General features: G+C 33.3%; 1 protein-coding gene across 1 annotated transcript in view; it reads left to right on the top strand.

Annotated features, from left to right (window-relative positions):
- Nucleotides 1-18886, top strand: part of SCN7A (sodium voltage-gated channel alpha subunit 7) — a 79733-nt gene that overhangs the window by 51551 nt on the left and 9296 nt on the right. Inside the window, exons 15-21 of the mRNA XM_049615549.1 lie at nucleotides 3003-3440; nucleotides 6483-6585; nucleotides 8196-8350; nucleotides 11265-11438; nucleotides 13444-13551; nucleotides 17696-17974; nucleotides 18798-18851. Coding sequence (XP_049471506.1) covers nucleotides 3003-3440; nucleotides 6483-6585; nucleotides 8196-8350; nucleotides 11265-11438; nucleotides 13444-13551; nucleotides 17696-17974; nucleotides 18798-18851 — 1311 coding nt within the window. The remainder of the gene's footprint in view (nucleotides 1-3002; nucleotides 3441-6482; nucleotides 6586-8195; nucleotides 8351-11264; nucleotides 11439-13443; nucleotides 13552-17695; nucleotides 17975-18797; nucleotides 18852-18886) is intronic.

Raw genomic sequence — 18886 nt, forward strand, 5'->3', positions numbered from 1 at the left:
CTGAATCTTTTAAGCTTCATTTTTCTCAACAGTCATCATGTGTGAAGCACAATGATAACAACTCTAGACTAAATACAAGGGGAAAAAATGTAAGGAGAGAATCTGTAAGGCTGTAGATCTCCCCCCATACTTTCAACTCATTACATTACAGCATTGTAATTTCACACCAAAACTCAGCATTTGTATAAAAAGAAGGTACTCCCCATTTTAAAAACTTAATTTTGTCTTGTTTGCCTAATAAACATTCCAGTGGTGATTCAGCCTGCAGTGGAACCGTAAAACATGATCATAAACAAAAGCAAGTATTTAGATGGCTTTTAAATAGTTACATGCAATGCTGAGTTATAGAAAAAATAGAGTTCAGATCCAAGCAAACATGGGTTCAAACTCCAGTTTTATTATTTACTAATTAAATGCCTTTGTGTATATGACACTGTCTCTTTAAACCTCGTAATATTTTAATAGAAGAATGAACATAATAATATATGCCATATAGAGTTATTGTAAGTTAAATAAAAACAGCTAGCACTGTATAAATATTTATAAATGTTTGTTTTACTTTCTTTAAGCTCTAGAAAATAGTACCTCCCACATCTTTAAAATTGTGTTAATTAAACATTATTTAGAAGTTTCAGTTAGGCAAACATTCTACGTTTCATTTGCAATTTAAGTAATTGCCACTAAGTGAACTGTGGGATCTAGCTAAGGTTACGTAAACCAAACAATGAGGGATATAGAAACATAAAAAGAAAAGAAATAGAAAATAGAAAATTCAGTTGCTTTTTAAAAATAAGACATTGATTATAAATATCTGTGTCATTCCATGTATGTTTACATATTCCCCAATTAAATATGTTAAGATACAATTTGAATAGTATTAAAATAGAAACTTCATACATGTTGAATTTCTTAAATTAGTAATCAAATAATTATTCGTACTTGAAAAATTCTTGGAAAATACTTGAAAAATAATTACATAAGTAAATCTTGAATTTCCTTTCTATTCCATATTACTTTATTTTGATGAGTTTTTCAATTCTCACCCAATAGATAGACATCATTGAGGTAAATGAGAGGGCAAATTTCAGGGGAGACATTTGAATGTTTTGTTTTATATACATTATTTCACATTTTATCTTTTAACACAAAAATAAGAAATATGTGTTTTGAATCTCTTTATAAAATACTGTGACTAGAACAAAGTCACACTAAGTTTATATAAAATGTTTCTTTATACCGTAATTCCAGAGAATTTTGAACTTCATTTTCAGCCTTTTAACAATAAAAAACAAATGTTTTTCAATCTTTATTTATTTTTGACAAAGACAGAGTGTTAGCAGGGGAGGGGCAGAGAGAGAGGGAGACACAGAATCTGAAGCAGGCTCCAGGCCTGGCCTGAGCACAGAGCCTAATGCAGGGCTTGAACTCAGGAATAGTGAGATCATGACTTGAGCCAAAGTCAGACGCTTAACCAACTGAGCCACCCAGGTACCCCAAGTCTTTTAACATTTTCACTGTATATGTATATCTACATTTGGTGTATGGGGAGATATGTTTAAGATATAAGAAATCTTAGATTGTAAGCTCTTAGTAAATTTCTCCTTGTCCAAATCCTGGCACAAAATCTATTTTTTACTCATTCTATAATTAATTTTTTCAACAAATATTAATCACTTATTTTGTGCCTAGTGTTGTGCTAGTTGTCTACTTGAGAGAAACTTGGTTCCTGCTCATATGAAGCTCGTAGTCATGAAATTTTTACCTAACACCTGTTCCTTATTTCACACTGTGCCAATAACTAAATGAAAGAAAAGAAACAACCAACTACCTTAAATTATATTTGGTGTTGCCTTCTTATATCCTGAACTCATTGTCTTTTAAGAATGATAGAAATGCTAGTAGTGTAGTTCCTATAAGGGCCATAAAGCCCCTGTTCATACTATCTGTAAGTAAGCTTTATTTATATATAAATATATTTATATATATAAAGCTTTATATATATATATATAAATATATTTATATATTTTTTATTTTCATATTATATACTTTTATATTTTTTAAACATAATTCATGTCATTTAAACTTTGCCCTTTAAAAATAATGTGTAAAACATAAAGTAAATTAAGTCTTCAAAAGTTCAAGTATCTGAAGAGAGGGGAAGACTTCCAATAATAAGCAAACAAAATGCTCAAATTATTAGTTTAAGAGATGATCAGTATTGACTCCCTAACACTAAAACCCAAAAATATTATCTATACCCTACAATTACAAACGAGATAAAAATATGATTCTCTGGAAACTAAACGTAGCTTGATCATATTTCTCAGTGATAGTAAAGGTCAAAATATACACTGTCCTTCAGTTCAAATAACTTAAGTATTAGGAATTATTCTCCATCACTCATCTCTTTCTTATTTGACCAAATTTATTACCACAGAGAATCAATTAACCTACCCAAACCCTGCTACTAGCATATCACAAAGAAAACTAGGTACAGGCTTCAGAACCGGGACTGGGACTCTCTCCCCAAGATTCCTTGTGGGTTTGCAGAACCCATGAAGATGTCATTATACCTCTTCCTGGGATAGTGCTGAAGTGAGGTCAGCCACCTGAAGTAGCGATTAATTTACTTACCTTGGGAGAGACAGCCTGGCTCAGGGAAGGAAAAAAAGCTTTGGAATAAAATTAACTTAAATTCAATCTGTGTGACCTTGGATATCTGACATCTGTAAGCCTTGCCTTTTTCATGTCTAAAAGAAAATCAATGATATTTCATAGAATGTTGTGACCTTAAGAAGAGTTCTGGCTATACTGTACAAACCCTTAGCACAGCATCTGACCCACTGTATAGGAGTAAGAACTGAATAGCCTAAATGGCATTGTGGTTCCTAATTGTTTTCAAATCTCAGGTCAGCTTTTTTTTTTTCAAGATTTTTTTTTTTTGTTGTTTAAAAGGAAACAAAAAGTAACATAAACTTAACCTCATTTGTTTCCTCATTTAGATAATTTACCTGTTTCTGGCATTGGTGAGCTCCTTTAGTTCATACAAGGCTCCAACAACTGAAGAGAATGGTGAAGAACAAAATCTCCAGCGTGCAATGGCAAGGATTAAGAAAGGAATAAACTACATGTTTCCTAAAATATCATGCAAAAAACAAAACATTTCAAAGGAGACAATGGACAATGTAAACAATGTGTATGTTAGAGAGAATATTTCTGACCCTACCCTTTCTGATTTAAGCAATACCCAAGATTTCTTCAAGGATAAGGAAAAAAGCAGTGGCACAGAGAAAAACACAATGACTGAAAATGAGAGTCAATCACTTATCCCCAGTCCTAGTGTCTCAGAAACTGTACCAATTGCTTCAGGAGAATCTGATATAGAAAATCTGGATAATAAGGAGATTCAGAGCAAGTCAGGTGATGGGAGCAGCAAAGAGGTAAGATGTTTTAATATCCTGATTACTTACTGTTGATTTATGGCATTTTGGTAAGAAAGTGAGTGGGTGTTGAAGTTGCGGAGAGTTAGAGTACACATTTGATCCTAGCTCTACACTCCTTGCTCCTGCTTTTATGCTTCTGATGAAGTTAATTAACCATTGTAAGCTTCAGTTTCCTTTTCTATAAATGCAGATAAAATTGTATCTATTTCTTAGGGAGGATAGGACTAAGAAAAATAGCTCAAAGGTGCACAGAACAGTGCCCAGTCTATAGTAAACACTTAGTAAACATTAGAAAATATAATTTTAAAAGTCTATAAATTTATAAGCAGGCAGTGTGGGGTGATGAAAACATACCAAAGAAACTTAAGTTTTCAAAATCGATGTGTATTATTAGAGAAATCATTAAACTCTCCTGGGTGTTATCATCTTTAAAATGTTAAATTGGACTACAGGATGGCTAAAATACTTTCTTATTGGCCAAAAATCTAGGATTCTCATCACTTTATTTGTGCAGCATATACTATAACGTATATAATTAAGTTGGACTAAAAGAATAATGAAAACCCACCAGTTTGAATTGTGAACAGTGTGTAGCTTTATCAACTCATGGACAAAGAAAACAAAACAAAAAAGCAACAGCAAAAACAACAAAATAACCCAACACATTTAAAGAAGGGTAGATATTGCTGTTAACTTAGCTTCTAAAATGTACACCCTACTGGAAACATTATTATTGTCTTCATTTGCAAGCACCATGTCTTGGTAGGAGGTATGATTTAATAGAAAGCTACATCTACAGAGATCACATCTGTTCTGCAGGCTTCTTGCGTTGTACCTCAGTAGGGAATCATCTCAGATCACTCACAGGCACTGGGGAGGGGCAGAGAATGTCTCTTTCCAGATCCACAGAAACGACTCTGGCATTATCTTGTCTCCCAGACCTCTTCCAGCTTGGCAACTGCTCTGCAGTAACTTCTCAAATTGGCCTAATAGGAGTTGAATTGTAATTATTCAAAATCCTTCCGGCTCCTACTGAAGGCCTTTTTCTTTGTGTTAAAAAAACATTTTCACTCCTTAGCATTCCCAATATTTTGAGGTTCGTTTTCCTTTAATTAATACCATTTCTAGAAAACAGGGAAAACTGTTCTCCAGCTACACTTGTATATCTTCACTTATAACTTTGACTACCATCTATTTCTGGGTAAAAGTGCTATTTATCACAGCACATTGTGTTGAAATGCTCCAGGAAAACTTCTTGCCAATCTAATTAGAAAGTCTGGGATATGAAAATGTATAGGAAAGATGACACTAAATATGATTGTAAATGTTGAGGCTTCAGAAGTTGCAATGTATGCTGCCTAATTACTTGGTCCTACTGATTGATTAGCTACTCATAGATTTATTCACTTATCTGTACATTTGTTACATATTTTAGACACTTTCCAGATTATGCAACTCATGAGTACTTTAAGATGCTGATCTACCAAAAGCCAAAGAATAAAATATAAAAATCACATGGGATCTGATAATTCTGAGATACATTCTTTTCTTTCTTTTGTATTTAAACTTTCAGCCATTGTTTAGTTACAACATAACTATATAAATTTTAGAAAAATAATGTCAAACTTTATATCAAGTTTTATAACTTTTTTCATAATGTAGCAATGTATCAAGGTCACTTTCTCATGCCATTAAGTCATCGTCTAATAAAATTATTTATACTTTTGAATCCCTATTGATTTATTTATAAAATTAGAATAATACATACTAAAAGAGGTTTGGAAAAATCACATCAAATAGTTTATGTAAAAATTCTAAAATAACATATAAATATAAGGTATATAATTTTCAATTATTGAATGCCTAAGAATTATATATTATTTGTTATTTACTCTCATATTGCTATAGCCTTTATTTCATCAGAAATAATGAAAATATGAGAACTGAAATAATAAAAGTGATGTGTTTAAGAGTAATATCCTGATGGATATATATTTTTAGTTGAGCGCCAAATGTCTTATTGACAACTGACTATGTAAGATCTAAAGCAAATAAGGCTTCCTAATGATATTTTGTTGACACTTATTGTGCATAAGACCAAGAGGTAGGACAAAATATTTACAGTTTTCTTTTTGATATACTTTACTTAGACATTTCCTTATTTTTTAAGAAATAAGACTTTTTTTCCCAAATGTTTTAATACATTTATCTTATTTTTTTAATTAGAAAACAATTGTGTATACTATTAACTTAGAATAGTGGTCATTTTAAAGGATGATGTATTGCATATTTATTTTGAAATAAAGTAAAATAAAGCATTATGAGAAAATCATTTCAAATAAAAGCCATGCATGTCACACATGCGTCATTACCACTTATACAAAGCCATGGCTACCTTGTCGTATCCAGTCTTGACCTTCAGTCAAGAGCAGAGTGAGAAGCAATGTCAATCCTTGCAAATAGCTTGTCTGCATAGGGCTGGTACCACTTTGCCAGGTCTATTCCTGACTCTTATTCCTTGTGCCATTTCTTCATTTCACTTCAAGATAACCTCACATCATTCCCATCCTATGATGGCATACACAAGAATGTCTGGACTCGATTTTACAATACCAACTAAATGCACTCTTGTCTACCCATCTTTAGCATCAAGGAGTAATTACTTCTGATGCTGCTCATCTAGCTGAAATGGCTTATATGGAATCTTGTGAACAACTTCAAGAGGGCTTTGGAACTCAAACCCTTTTGGATACTGGAGATAACCTATACACCTTTTAGGAGAATAGTGTTATGAACTAAATGTTAATTTTAATCTAAAAGTTATTTTAGCTTAAATTAATTTTTAATTACATTTTTAAAACTTCAACTCACGGAGACATGTATCCTTTTAATGAAAATCATGAAATTAGCTTAAACAGTATCTTAAACCTGATAAAGTTCTTTTTGTATACAGTTTTTCTTATTTCTGAAAATAAAACAAGCCTGAACCACAGTGAGAAAGTTGAATCACAGCTTTTTTGGTGGGACTTTACTTTTCAGAAGGTAAAGCAATCTAGCTCGTCTGAATGCAGCACAGTGGATATTGCTATCTCCGAAGAAGAAACCGTCTGTGAACATGAAAAGCCAAAGCAGCTTAAAAATGGTAAGAGAAAAATAAGTTCCTTTGATCATTATATTGAAAATAGACTAAATTTCTCTTAACATAACTAATGCCATTAGATATATTTTAATTTTAGAGAGTTTATTAACTTAACTAAGGAACACACACATACAAATATGTGTGTACAAGCACATGCACATGTGCCCAAAGGAATCCTCATAGAAACTTATAGGGAAAGTCAATAGAAAAGTCAACATTTGGAAAAGAGGGGCAGGGTCTATTTCCTAGAAGTTTAATGCAGTAGTTAAGAGCACTGGGTCTGGAATCATACAGGCCTGAGTTCAAATCCCAGGTCACGTGACCATTTACTACCTTTACTTACCCTCTTTCAGGCTCATTTCTTAATATGTAAAATGAGGATAATAATGAAACTTACCTCACAGGATTGGTAAAAAGATTAAATTAGTGTAGATGCATGTGTTTCCATGCATGGTTGTGTGCATGTGTGTCCATGCATGGATGTGTGCATGTGTGCATGTGTGTGTATATTTTTATGTCTCTTGGAATAAAGTCAATATTCAAAATACTCACATGAAAACATCCTATATCTTTCATAGGAAAACATATCATGCAATGGTGGTTTATTTTTATATTCCACATGAATCTTAAGAAATGTATAAGGCTTCAGTCAGCTGATTGACTCACTAGATATGTAACATACATTTGTTGATGACTTGTAATTCAAATTAATTTCCTAGAAAGATTGACGAATATTTACAAGTTCTCTGCATTTGAAATCACTGGAAACCATCAACATGGTAACTGCTAAATGCTCAAATTCCTGTATTCAAAATAAGAACCTGCTCTCAGTAACTCAACTTCTAGAACTTGTATCATTCAAGGCAAAGGAGGAAAAATTTCCTATATTTTTTGACCAAAGATGTATGAATTGACAGTAGGTAAAATTCTAAAATGAAATGTGTTGACTTTAAATTCCACCCACCTCTATTTCTTCATGTTCTCCCCTGTTAAGCAGAGTCTTCTCTATCTTGGGATTTCTTTATGCTAACTCTCTTGACAGGAATGTAGAGTCCAATCCATGCATATGCCCCCTACCCACAAAGCACTCTGTAATCCAGGGGGCTCCTTCAATAAGTCTAAATCAAAATCACCATTCTCCTACCACCTGAGACCTGACATCAATTTAACTGACATAACTAATATTATACTTCTTATCAGTTCCTGAATACCTATGTACTTAAATGAGAATGCTTATTATACCATGTGAATCTTCAGGCTTTATACCAAAATGTGATATTTAGAAGATATTGTATGTGGGGGAGAGGAGCGATTTGAAGGATGGGGATAAATTCTATTATCAGACTCTGTTCCACCAGGCTAGGGGATGTTCTAAGTCATCTCTGCCTTTCACAATTTCTTCCTCTAGTGTTCTCCCACGTTAACTTTTTTTGTTTCCCCTCAATGACTGCAATGGTCACAGCATCAGGGGTGAAAATCAAATGTTCATAAGTCAGAGAGCACATGTGTTAGATTCCATAAATAATCACCAAGGACTATGGTGGAAAGTTCAGGATGTCTACTTTTTCATGAATTTTCAAGATTTTTCTTCTTAGCAGTTTCATTCTTGACAGGTTATAGACGAAGATCTTCACCTGGCCAAATTAGTGGTGAATCCAAGAAAGGAAGAATTTGGCAGAACATAAGGAAAACCTGCCGCAAGATAGTAGAAAATGGTTGTTTTAAGTGTTTCATTGGCCTTGTCACTCTGCTCAGCACAGGTGCTCTGGTAAGTACGTGAGACTTTTATGGGGAAAAATGTATCTGAAGTCTGTTACTTGAAGCCACCATGCCAAATTAGTTTTCCCCAGATACTTATTATAGCAGTAAAGTTCATATTCTGTGATTTTACTTTTGGGAAACATACATTACAGTTTCTTAAAATCTGTATATGCCTCATTCAGTATTAAACAAATCAAACAATTTTGAAATATAAGAATGACAGTGGGAAACGTGAATGTGAGATACCTAATTCTTATTTTAATAAAGTTTCATGTATGAGACAAAGTTTAAAAATATGCACATACATACTTTTGTGCTGTGCTAGTACTTTGGTGCCTATTCAATCAGGAAAGAGAAGTACTATATACTTTTAATAACCTTTGAACCAAAAATACATATATTTTAATATTTATTCATTTTTGAGAGTGAGAGAAACAGAGCACGAATAGGGGAGGGGAAAAGAGAGAAGGAGACACAGAATCTGAAGCAGGATCCAGGCTCTGAGCTGTCAGCACAGAGCCCGACTCAGGCTCGAGCCCACGAACCGTGAGATCATGACCTGAGCCAAAATCGGACACTTAACCAACTGAGCCACCCAGACATCCTGCATTTATGAAGCATTTTGAGAGAAAGAGAGTAAATGAGCTGGGGAGGGGCAAGAGAGGGGCGGGGGGAGAGGATCTGAAGCAGGCTCTGCCCTGAGAGCAGAGAGCCTGATGCGGAACTTCAACTCACAGACCGTGAGATCATGACCTGAGCTGAAGTCGGACTCTTAACTGACTGAGCCACCCAGGTGCCCTGAACCAAAAATATATTTACCCATTGACACAACAACCTTAAATCTAGGAAATTATCCTACAAATATCTGAGCAAGTATGAAATGCATTTACAAGTCTCTTCAGTGAAGAATTCTTTGTATAGAAAAAGATTAAAAAGTAAAAATAGTCTACAATAGGTAACTGTTTAAATATGCTCTGATATAAACATCCAATGGGACACCGTGCAGCTATTTTGAAAATTCAAAAGCTGTATGCATGCTAATATTGCAAGTTATAGCAATGTGCAAAAAAAGAGAAAGATCTAGAATAAAGTGTATCTATTAATATTCATGTTTCCCACTGTCATTCATAAATTTTGAAATTGTTTTATTTATTTGATATTGAATGAGGCATATGACATTTTACTTAGGAAATAAAGAAAAATAGAATTTATATTATATTATTTTCCAGTGTTTGATTAAAGAGGATCAGAGAAGGATACACAAGAAATAGTTAATTGTGAGATACACAGAGCAAAAAGAATGGATTCATGGCTGGGAACCAGACTTTGTACTGCATACAATTTTTAAAGTAAATTTTATATTGACATTTACCACACATTTACCACAAACCTAGAAATTATAAGTGTCTAACCTAAAGAATTTTCACCTGGGTGGCTCAGTCAGTTAAGTGCCCGACTTCCGCTCAGGCCATGATCTCACAGTTCATGAGTTCGAGCCCTGTGTCAGGCTCTGTATTGACAGCTCGGAGGCTAGAATCTGCTTCAGATTCTGTGTTTTCCTCTCTTTCTGCCCCTCCCCCTTTCCCATTCTGTTCTCTCTCTCTCTCTGAAAAATAAATAAACATTAAAAAAGTAAACAAGGATTAAAGTAATCCTATGTTAATAATGGTGTGATTCTTATAAATCTAATGTTAAATAAAAGTAACATTTTCTCACAAACCGTGAGATCATGACATGAGGTGAAGTCTGATGCTTAACTGACTGAACGACTCAGGTGCCCCGATCTTTGTTTACTTTTTGACCTTGAATGCACTTTAATACAAGCCTTCCTGACTTTGTTGGTACTTTATTGCCTTTTTTCAGTGCTGAGATAAAAACACTATGAAATTGCTTTCAGTGACATTATCAGACTTTGTATCCGCTACAGTAAAGTAAAGGTTGACCTATTAATCTGAGAAGCTTTGGAGAAATGATTATAGTTTTATTTCATATTCATGTGTTTCCACTGGTTTACCTGATTATTTCTGCAGCAGAGCAAGCTGTGTGACTTTTTCTTGTAACAGCAGTATGGATATCTGACGACACGTTTATCTTTTTCATTATTTAAAAAAAAAATCTATTAGATGTTTTATTGGGGCCACACTGAAATTACACATTAATTTATACAGACATAATATTTTTATAATATTGAGTCTTCCATCTAGGCAAAATGGCATATCTTTACATTATTTGGCGTGTTTTTATGTTCTATAGCAACTTTATAATTTTTAAGAAAATATATTTATTTACATTCAAGTTAATTAGCATACAGTGTAGTACTGGTTTCAAGAGTAGAACCCAGTGACTCATCACTTACATATAACACCAGTGCTCATCCCAGCAAGTGCCCTCCTTAATGCCCATCACCCATTTAGCCCATCCTCCCCACCTCCCCTCCAGCAACCCTCAGTTCTCCATATTTAAGAGTCTCTTATGCTTTGCCTCCATCTCTGTTTTTACCTTATTTTTCCTGAAGACATATTTAAAAGAATTTTTACTCTCTTAGTAAGTGCCACATATCTGCAAATTGGCTACATGGAATTAGAGATAAGAACCAGTTAGATGTGAGCAAAGGTTTTTGCCTCTTATATTAAGTTTGATTAACTGATTCATGAGAGGAATTCTGGATCACTGTGGTGCCAAATTCAGTCTCTATAAGAAATTCTGGGACCAATTACTGATGTCTGCTATAGACATAGGATCAGAAAATGTTACTTATGGATTATGTGAATAAATCCAAACCAAGTGAACCAGCCCGTGAAACTACAACCTATGACTTTGCTCACGATCTGTTTGCTAGAGATAGCATTTCATTCCGCTCTATGCCAAAAGATTTTTTTAAAAATTACATGTACACTAATCCTCAAATGTTTTACCCACAGGCTTTTGAAGATATATATATCGATCAGAGAAAGACTATTAAAATCTTATTAGAATATGCTGACATGATCTTCACTTACATCTTCATTCTGGAAATGCTTCTAAAGTGGATGGCATATGGTTTTAAAGCCTATTTCACTGATAGCTGGTATAAGCTAGACTTCATGGTTGTCATTGTACGTATTTCAAAGAAAAATGTTAAAGACTATTATTCAATTTTTTTCTTCTTTATTCTTACTCTCTCTTAACTCTTTCCTTTACTTATATCTACCTTTTTCCTCTCTTTGTACATTTTTAGTCACCAAAATCCCCTATTTCTTCATTTGTAATACTTAACATTTGTCCTTTTCCTCTCAACCTAAAAATTTTAAAGTTCAACATTTCACCCCTAGATTATTCTAATGACCACATATGAACCCACTACTAATGGGATAGACATCCTGAAATATTTAAATTCTGTTGGCTTGATGTTTAAATCATATATTCAAAACAGACGACTTACCATAACCTTCACCATTAGCACTGTGATCCAAGCTACTGAAGATTCTCAGTTGGATTTCCAGTGCAGATCCCTGCCCCTGCCACTACACACCTTCCTTCTAAGCTCCACATAGCAACCACATACATTTTACTGCTGTAAAACAGAAGTCAGTCCAGGTCTCTTTTCTTCTTGAAACTCTCCAATAAGCATCTCATGTCGCTCCGAGTAAAAAGCTACATTCTCTGCCATCAAAGCCTACAAGTTTCTACATGATCGGTCTTGTCTCCTATCACTTTCCGTTTCCATTATCCCAATTTATAGACTGCTCCACCTGCACTGACCTTCCTGAAGATCTCCCATATGCTGAGATTCCTTCCATCTTAGTGCCTTTGCAGTTATTTTTCCTTCCACCTGGAACTTTTGCTGGCTCACCTCATTTATGTCTACTCAAATAAGAGTGCAGAAATTGGGTCTTTCCCCACTACCGTATTTAAAACTGCAACTACTACAATGCTCCTTTTTCCTTTCTCTGCACTCTTCATCTCTATAGCACCTATTAATATTATATATTAATTGATATTCATTGTTTATTCATTGTGATTGTTTGTCTTCCCCTTTGAAAGGTTAGCACCTTTGGGGAAGAAATGCTTTCCCAATGTGGTTCTCTTCTTATCCCTAATGCTCAGAACAACTCATGTATCATAGTAGGTACTCAGTAATTTTTGTTGAATGAACAAATGGTTCCTATTCTATAAGCAATGATTGACTGAAGCTTCTCACTGTATAAATAATGACTTACAGTATCTGATCTCTGTCTTCTAAATAAATTATTGCGAATTAACCTTCTCCTCCAACAAAAATCACACTATATCTGCAACCCACCTTCCTGTTTCCTAGTCATTATTCTTAGGTGTACACAACCCGTGACACTTACATAAATCATATGTTTACTCCAAAGCTCACTTTAAGGCCATCTCTTAGTATAGGATAAAAAAGAACAAATTTTTCATTTATGTTGCTTGAAAATACATAAAATATGAAGGTACTATAAAAGTTAGTTGTAACTCTATCACCTTGCTCAATCTCTGTTAACATTTATTAACCCTGAATGATCTTTATGCATATGTTTACTTTAAGAAATCACCTTGGTATCTTTGTATACATTTTTATAATTTGTACTTAAACTTAACAATGTTCATATACTCTTTGATGCCTCTTCTCTGAAATACTATTTTGTATATTGTGTTAACCATATTTATATATGAATTCACATGTAAATATATTTCAAATTTTGTTTTTATGAATACATGATATACTATTACTGTATGGAAAATAATCATGAAACTGATTATTAATCTAATTTCAAACAAAAAATGGATGTAAATATTAACCCTTGATCATAAAGAATGTCAAATATACAAATTTTTTTTATTTCAATAATATATATATTCCTACTACCAGAAAATGTTTTTGTTTTATCTTTATCTTTTTTAAAGTAACTTTAACACAAGGTTATTTTCTTATACTTTTCTTTAAGTCATTGTTAAGATATATTGAAATATATTTTACATCTTTGCATATTTCTTGGGAAGCTTTGACTGTTTATCATTTTTAAATAAGTGAAAAGTTTATTTTGCAGATTGTTTTGATTAAAGTTAAAATAAACCCTATTCACTCTTTTTTTTCTTAAATATATTTAGGTGTTTTGTCTTAGCTTAATAGGCAAATCTCGGGAAGAATTCAAACCACTAACTTCTGTTAAATTCCTCCGGGCGCTCAGAGTTCTATCTCAATTTGAAAGAATGAAGGTAAGAAAAAAGTGTCTAAACTAATATGTAGGTTTTTATTTAGGATTAATAAATTTCTATAAATTAAAAATTTTATAATCTTCTCATTTGCATCTTTAACAATACTAATGCAAAAACCTTATATTCCACAATTTACAAATATAGAAGAAAGGTATATGAGTTATGCTTATTAAGATTTTAGGACTTTCCTGCTCATAAGATATGAAAAATCATAAAGATAAGAAAAAAAAAACCCTAATAGTTGAGAGAAATAATATAAAATTTTAAAAACTAGTACTATTGTAGCCCACTTGGGTGTCTATGAGTATTGATACAATTATCTCAATGTTAAAAATATAACTGACAAAATGAAACTTGGATCACCTAGATGCTTAAAATTATAGGAATATCGTACACGCTAAGCAATTATACTGAATAAAAGTTTGAATTTTAAAATAAATTGATGTTTTCAAGTCACGCATTACAAATTATGAATTCTTGTCATCTCTCCCTCACCGTCACATTAAACCTCTTTTGAACAAGGTAAGGGAAGCTAACAGGTAAAGCCACATAAAACAACCAGTGTTCAATCTTTTGTGCCTACAATGGAAACCCACCCCAAATGGCTCGACTTAATGGAGCAAACAGTTTATGGCCACCACAAATAGTATAATTATGTAAAATACTGTCATCAGCTATGTGCAGAAATGGGAAAAAAAGTCTAGTTTTATCTTTTATTTCATAACCATACATCTGTTTTCTTGATTTTTTTATTTATATAGATTATTTATCATTAATCTGCCTACTTGAATAATATTACAGAATATCACATATTCAGTGTAGGTAGGATCCAGTAAGAAAATTATTTATGTTTGATGTGTATTTTTCTTATAGTTCATATATTATATATTACATTAAAACTGCCATATATTGGGGCGCCTGGGTGGCGCAGTCGGTTAAGCGTCCGACTTCAGCCAGGTCACGATCTCACGGTCCGTGAGTTCGAGCCCCGCGTCAGGCTCTGGGCTGATGGCTCGGAGCCTGGAGCCTGTTTCCGAGTCTGTGTCTCCCTCTTTCTCTGCCCCTCCCCCGTTCATGCTATGTCTCTCTCTGTCCCAAAAATAAATTAAAAAACGTTGAAAAAAAAAATTAAAAAAAAAAAACTGCCATATATTAATAAACCATAACACTTAAGATCTTTTCACTTGGCAAAAACATGGATACTTGTTTTAATCTCAAAATTTAGATAATTATAGATGATTATTATAAACAAATAGAAATATAAGTAATTTAAAGTATTTTAAACCAAAATATATGTTTCAGAAATTTTAATAGCATAATCTTTATATGATATTTATATATACACATATGCATACATAAATACATGTATTAAGTACATTAATTATACTTTAATATATATGTAAGTACATGACTGATAGTAATATTTTTATAATTCATATGAATCTGTGATCAACTCGTTATAACAGGAATTAGTCCTGATCAACCTATTCCCTAAATGCATTGCTGGTGTTGGAGAAGAAATATTCTTACTATAACTGGAAGTTTGTACCTCTTAATCCCCTCCACCCACTGCCAACCCCTCTCCACTCTGATAACCACTAGTTTGTTTCCTGTATAGATGAGTCTGTTCTGTTTGGTTTTGTTTGTTCACTTGTTTTATTTTTAAATTCCACATATAGGTGAAACCATATGGTATCTGTCTTTCTCTGTCTGACTTATTTCTTTTAGCACAATACTCTCAAAGCCCATCCATGTGGTTGCTAATAGCAAGATCTCATTCATTTTTATGGCTGAGTAATAGCCCATTGTTTATATATACAGCATCTTCTTTATCCATTCATCTGTTCATAGATACTTAGGTTGCTTCCATATCTTGGTTATTGTAAACAATGCAGCAGTAAGCACAGAAATGCATATATACTTTCATATTAGTGTTTTCATTTTCTTTGGGTAAATATCCAGAAGTAGAATTATTGAATTATGTACTATTTCTATTTTTAATTTTTTGAGGAACCTCCATACAATTTTCTATAGTTGCTACAGAAATTTACATTCCCACCAACAGTGAATAAGGGTTTCCCCACCCCACATCTTCACCAGCACTTGTTATTTCTTATCATTTTGATACTAGCCATTCTGCCAGGTGTAAGGTGGTATCTCATTGTGGTTTCCGTTTGCATTACCCCAATGATTAGTGATGTTGAGTCTCTTTTCATATGTTAGCCTTCTGAATGTCTTTGGCTATTGAGGTCCAATTTTTTAATTGGATTGCTTATGGGTTTTTTTATGTTAAGATGTAGAAGTTCTTTATATATTTTGTATATTAACTAACCCTTTATCAGATATATCATTTGCAAATATTCTCTCATATTCAGGAGTCTGCCTGTTCATTTTGTTGATGGTTTCCTTCACTGTGCAAAAGTTTTTTTGTGTAATAGTTTATTTTTGCCTTTGTTTTCTTTGTCTGAAGAGACAGAAAATGAAGAGAAAATGTTGTTAAGGCTAACAACAAAGAGATTACTACCTATAGTTTTTTCTAGGATTTTTATGGCTTCAGGACTCATAATCAGGTCTTTAATCCATTGTGAGTTTATTTTTGTGCATGGTATAAAAACGTGGTCCAAATTCATTCTTCTGCATGTGGCTGCTCAGTTTTCCCAGCACCATTTATTGAAGACTGTCTTTTCCCACCGTATATTCTTTCTTCCTTTGTTGTAGATTAATTGACCATGTCATCATGGGTTTATTTCTGGACTCTATTCTGCTCTATTGCAGATCCAGATCTTTAAGCTTCATCTCAACCTCTGGAAGTTCTGTAGTTGAATGAGTTCTGAAAACATACCATTGAATATATAAGGAAGCCACATGATTACAAAATTAATGTTTTATGTATTTAATAAACTCCAGGGGCTGGGTACTCTTACTACTGAAATATTTGTATCAACAGTATCTACTACTTTTATTCTTACATAAGTGTATTTTCTGATAGGGATAGCATTTTTTTCATTAGAGTCATCAGTGGACTTCTCAAAATATCCAAAATGCCAACAAAGGATCTGTGACTTAGTTTTAGGAATAAAGTGTTACTGAAAGCACAATTAAAAGTTAAAATATTTATTCAAGTCCAGAAAACTGAGGGATATCAGCAAAAAAGTACAACAAAAAGGGTATGTATCCAGTAATGGCTAAGGGAAGGGAAGGTTAGAATGGTAGAAAAGAGAATCAGTGGTCTTCACAAAAAAAGAGAGAGAGAGAGAGAGAGAGAGAGAGAGAGAGAGAGAGAGATGAGGTTGGTAGAAATGAATCAAAAGTGTAAATGCTAAAGGAAAGATATGTACCAAGAATGAATATTTCTGTTGGTTATAGGAAATGCTTTACATTTGCCATAACAGCTATAGTGGAGTGATAAGAATAAAATCTGATTATAATATTCAAGAGAGAAGGGAGTTGAGGAAATGGAGATGGTGATTCCAGACTATTACTATTAATCAAATTCAAGTGGTTGATTTATTTCCCAAACTTCCTGCTCTGGAGTGGCTCACCAGTGACATAGAGTGGTACAGTGAGGAGGTTTGTGACTCTGCAGGGTGCAGAGGCCCATTCAGTGTTTCTTGAAATAGTCTCTTGCCTTTATTTCATTGATCTACAGTCTCTTGGTCCTCCTCGTATTTCCCCTGCCACTTCAGTGTCTGCTTTGTAGGTTAATCCTCCCTAAAGTTAGAATCACCCAGACTTAGATCTAGGCCTTTATTTCTCATTTTATATGCTTTCTAGATAATATGTACACATACATACACACAGGTTCAGTTGTCTTGCCCATTTCTGGCCCAATACAGGAAGCTGATAAATGTGTTAAATCAGTGAAATAATTATTTTACTAATCAACGCAGTTGCTTTTTCATGATTTTTTTAGTACAACTATTTTGAGACTATCTCAAATTTTTTTTTGTCTATTTTTAATGTATATTTTTAATTGAAATTTATAGTTTAGGTAATTCAAATACTGGCATGCTGGCCTATTGAATCTTTAGAGATGACCTGTTTTTGTTATTTCAATATGACATTACATTTAGTATTTCTAGTTCAACTAAAGTGATTTCACATTTCTTACCTAAAGTTTACCTGTTTGTTTTTTATATGCCAGGTGGTTGTGAGAGCTTTGATAAAAACAACTTTACCTGCTTTGAATGTGTTTCTGGTCTGCTTAATGATCTGGCTGGCTTTTAGCATCATAGGAGTGTACTTATTTGCTGGCACGTTCTATGAATGCATTGACCCAACAAGTGGAGAAAGGTTTCCTATATCTGAAGTCATGAATAAGAGTCAGTGTGAAAGCCTTGTGTTTAATGAATCCATGCAATGGGAGAATGCAAAACTGAACTTTGATAATGTTGGAAATGGTTTCCTTTCACTGCTTCAAGTAGTAAGTTCACTTTTGATGTTTTTTACTTTTTATCAGTGTTTTTAGATGTCCGTGCATATTATAGGTGGACATAATGTGGACAAATGTGAATGGACAAAATGTGAATGATTACTAGAGTTGGTTATAACATATTTTAGCAATTATTTAAAATACATGTTATGCAACATACTACACTAGGCTCATTTGGAAAGATGAAAGTGAAATGCAGACCCTGCTTTCCTGGGAGAAGGAAGTGAAGATGAAGGTAGGACTGACGGGGGAGATGGCAGGTACTGGCCAAACCTATTTCCACCATCACTGGTAAGGTAATAGGGTCACAATTTTTGGTACAACTAAAGTTACTACTGTTTTGTTTCTACTCAGTGCTATGAGGAATGGCTACTCAGTCACCCACCATCTAACAGAAGTGAGGAGATAAATCATTCATTCTTGTCTTACCACCCCAATAGAAAAGCACATAAATAGCAGTTACCACTAACAATGACACTTGGGCAATGTGTATTTATTTATCATTTATCTATCTACCTCTCTCTCTCTCTCTCTCTCTCTTTCTATTTATACTATCTTACAACATTTTGTTATCAACTACAGTAAAACTACTACAATTAAGCTAAGTAAAAATAAATAGTTGTTAAATAGTTGTTAACAGATAATAGAAATGCAACAATGAAAATGATAAAGGTCTCAATTACAGGGTATATTGAAATGTGGTCAGCCTTAGTAATCAAATGTTTTACTGTATTAATAACAAACTGAGTTTCACTTTTTATTTGAAACAAAGCTTAAGATTTCCATAAGAATTAAATACATGCCATTTTTACAGGCAACATTTAATGGATGGATCACCATTATGAATTCAGCAGTTGATTCTACTGGTGTAAGTATAATATAATCTTACGACCATTGTTAAAA

This window comes from Panthera uncia (genome assembly GCF_023721935.1).
Source record: "Panthera uncia isolate 11264 chromosome C1 unlocalized genomic scaffold, Puncia_PCG_1.0 HiC_scaffold_3, whole genome shotgun sequence".
Taxonomy (NCBI): domain Eukaryota; kingdom Metazoa; phylum Chordata; class Mammalia; order Carnivora; family Felidae; genus Panthera; species Panthera uncia.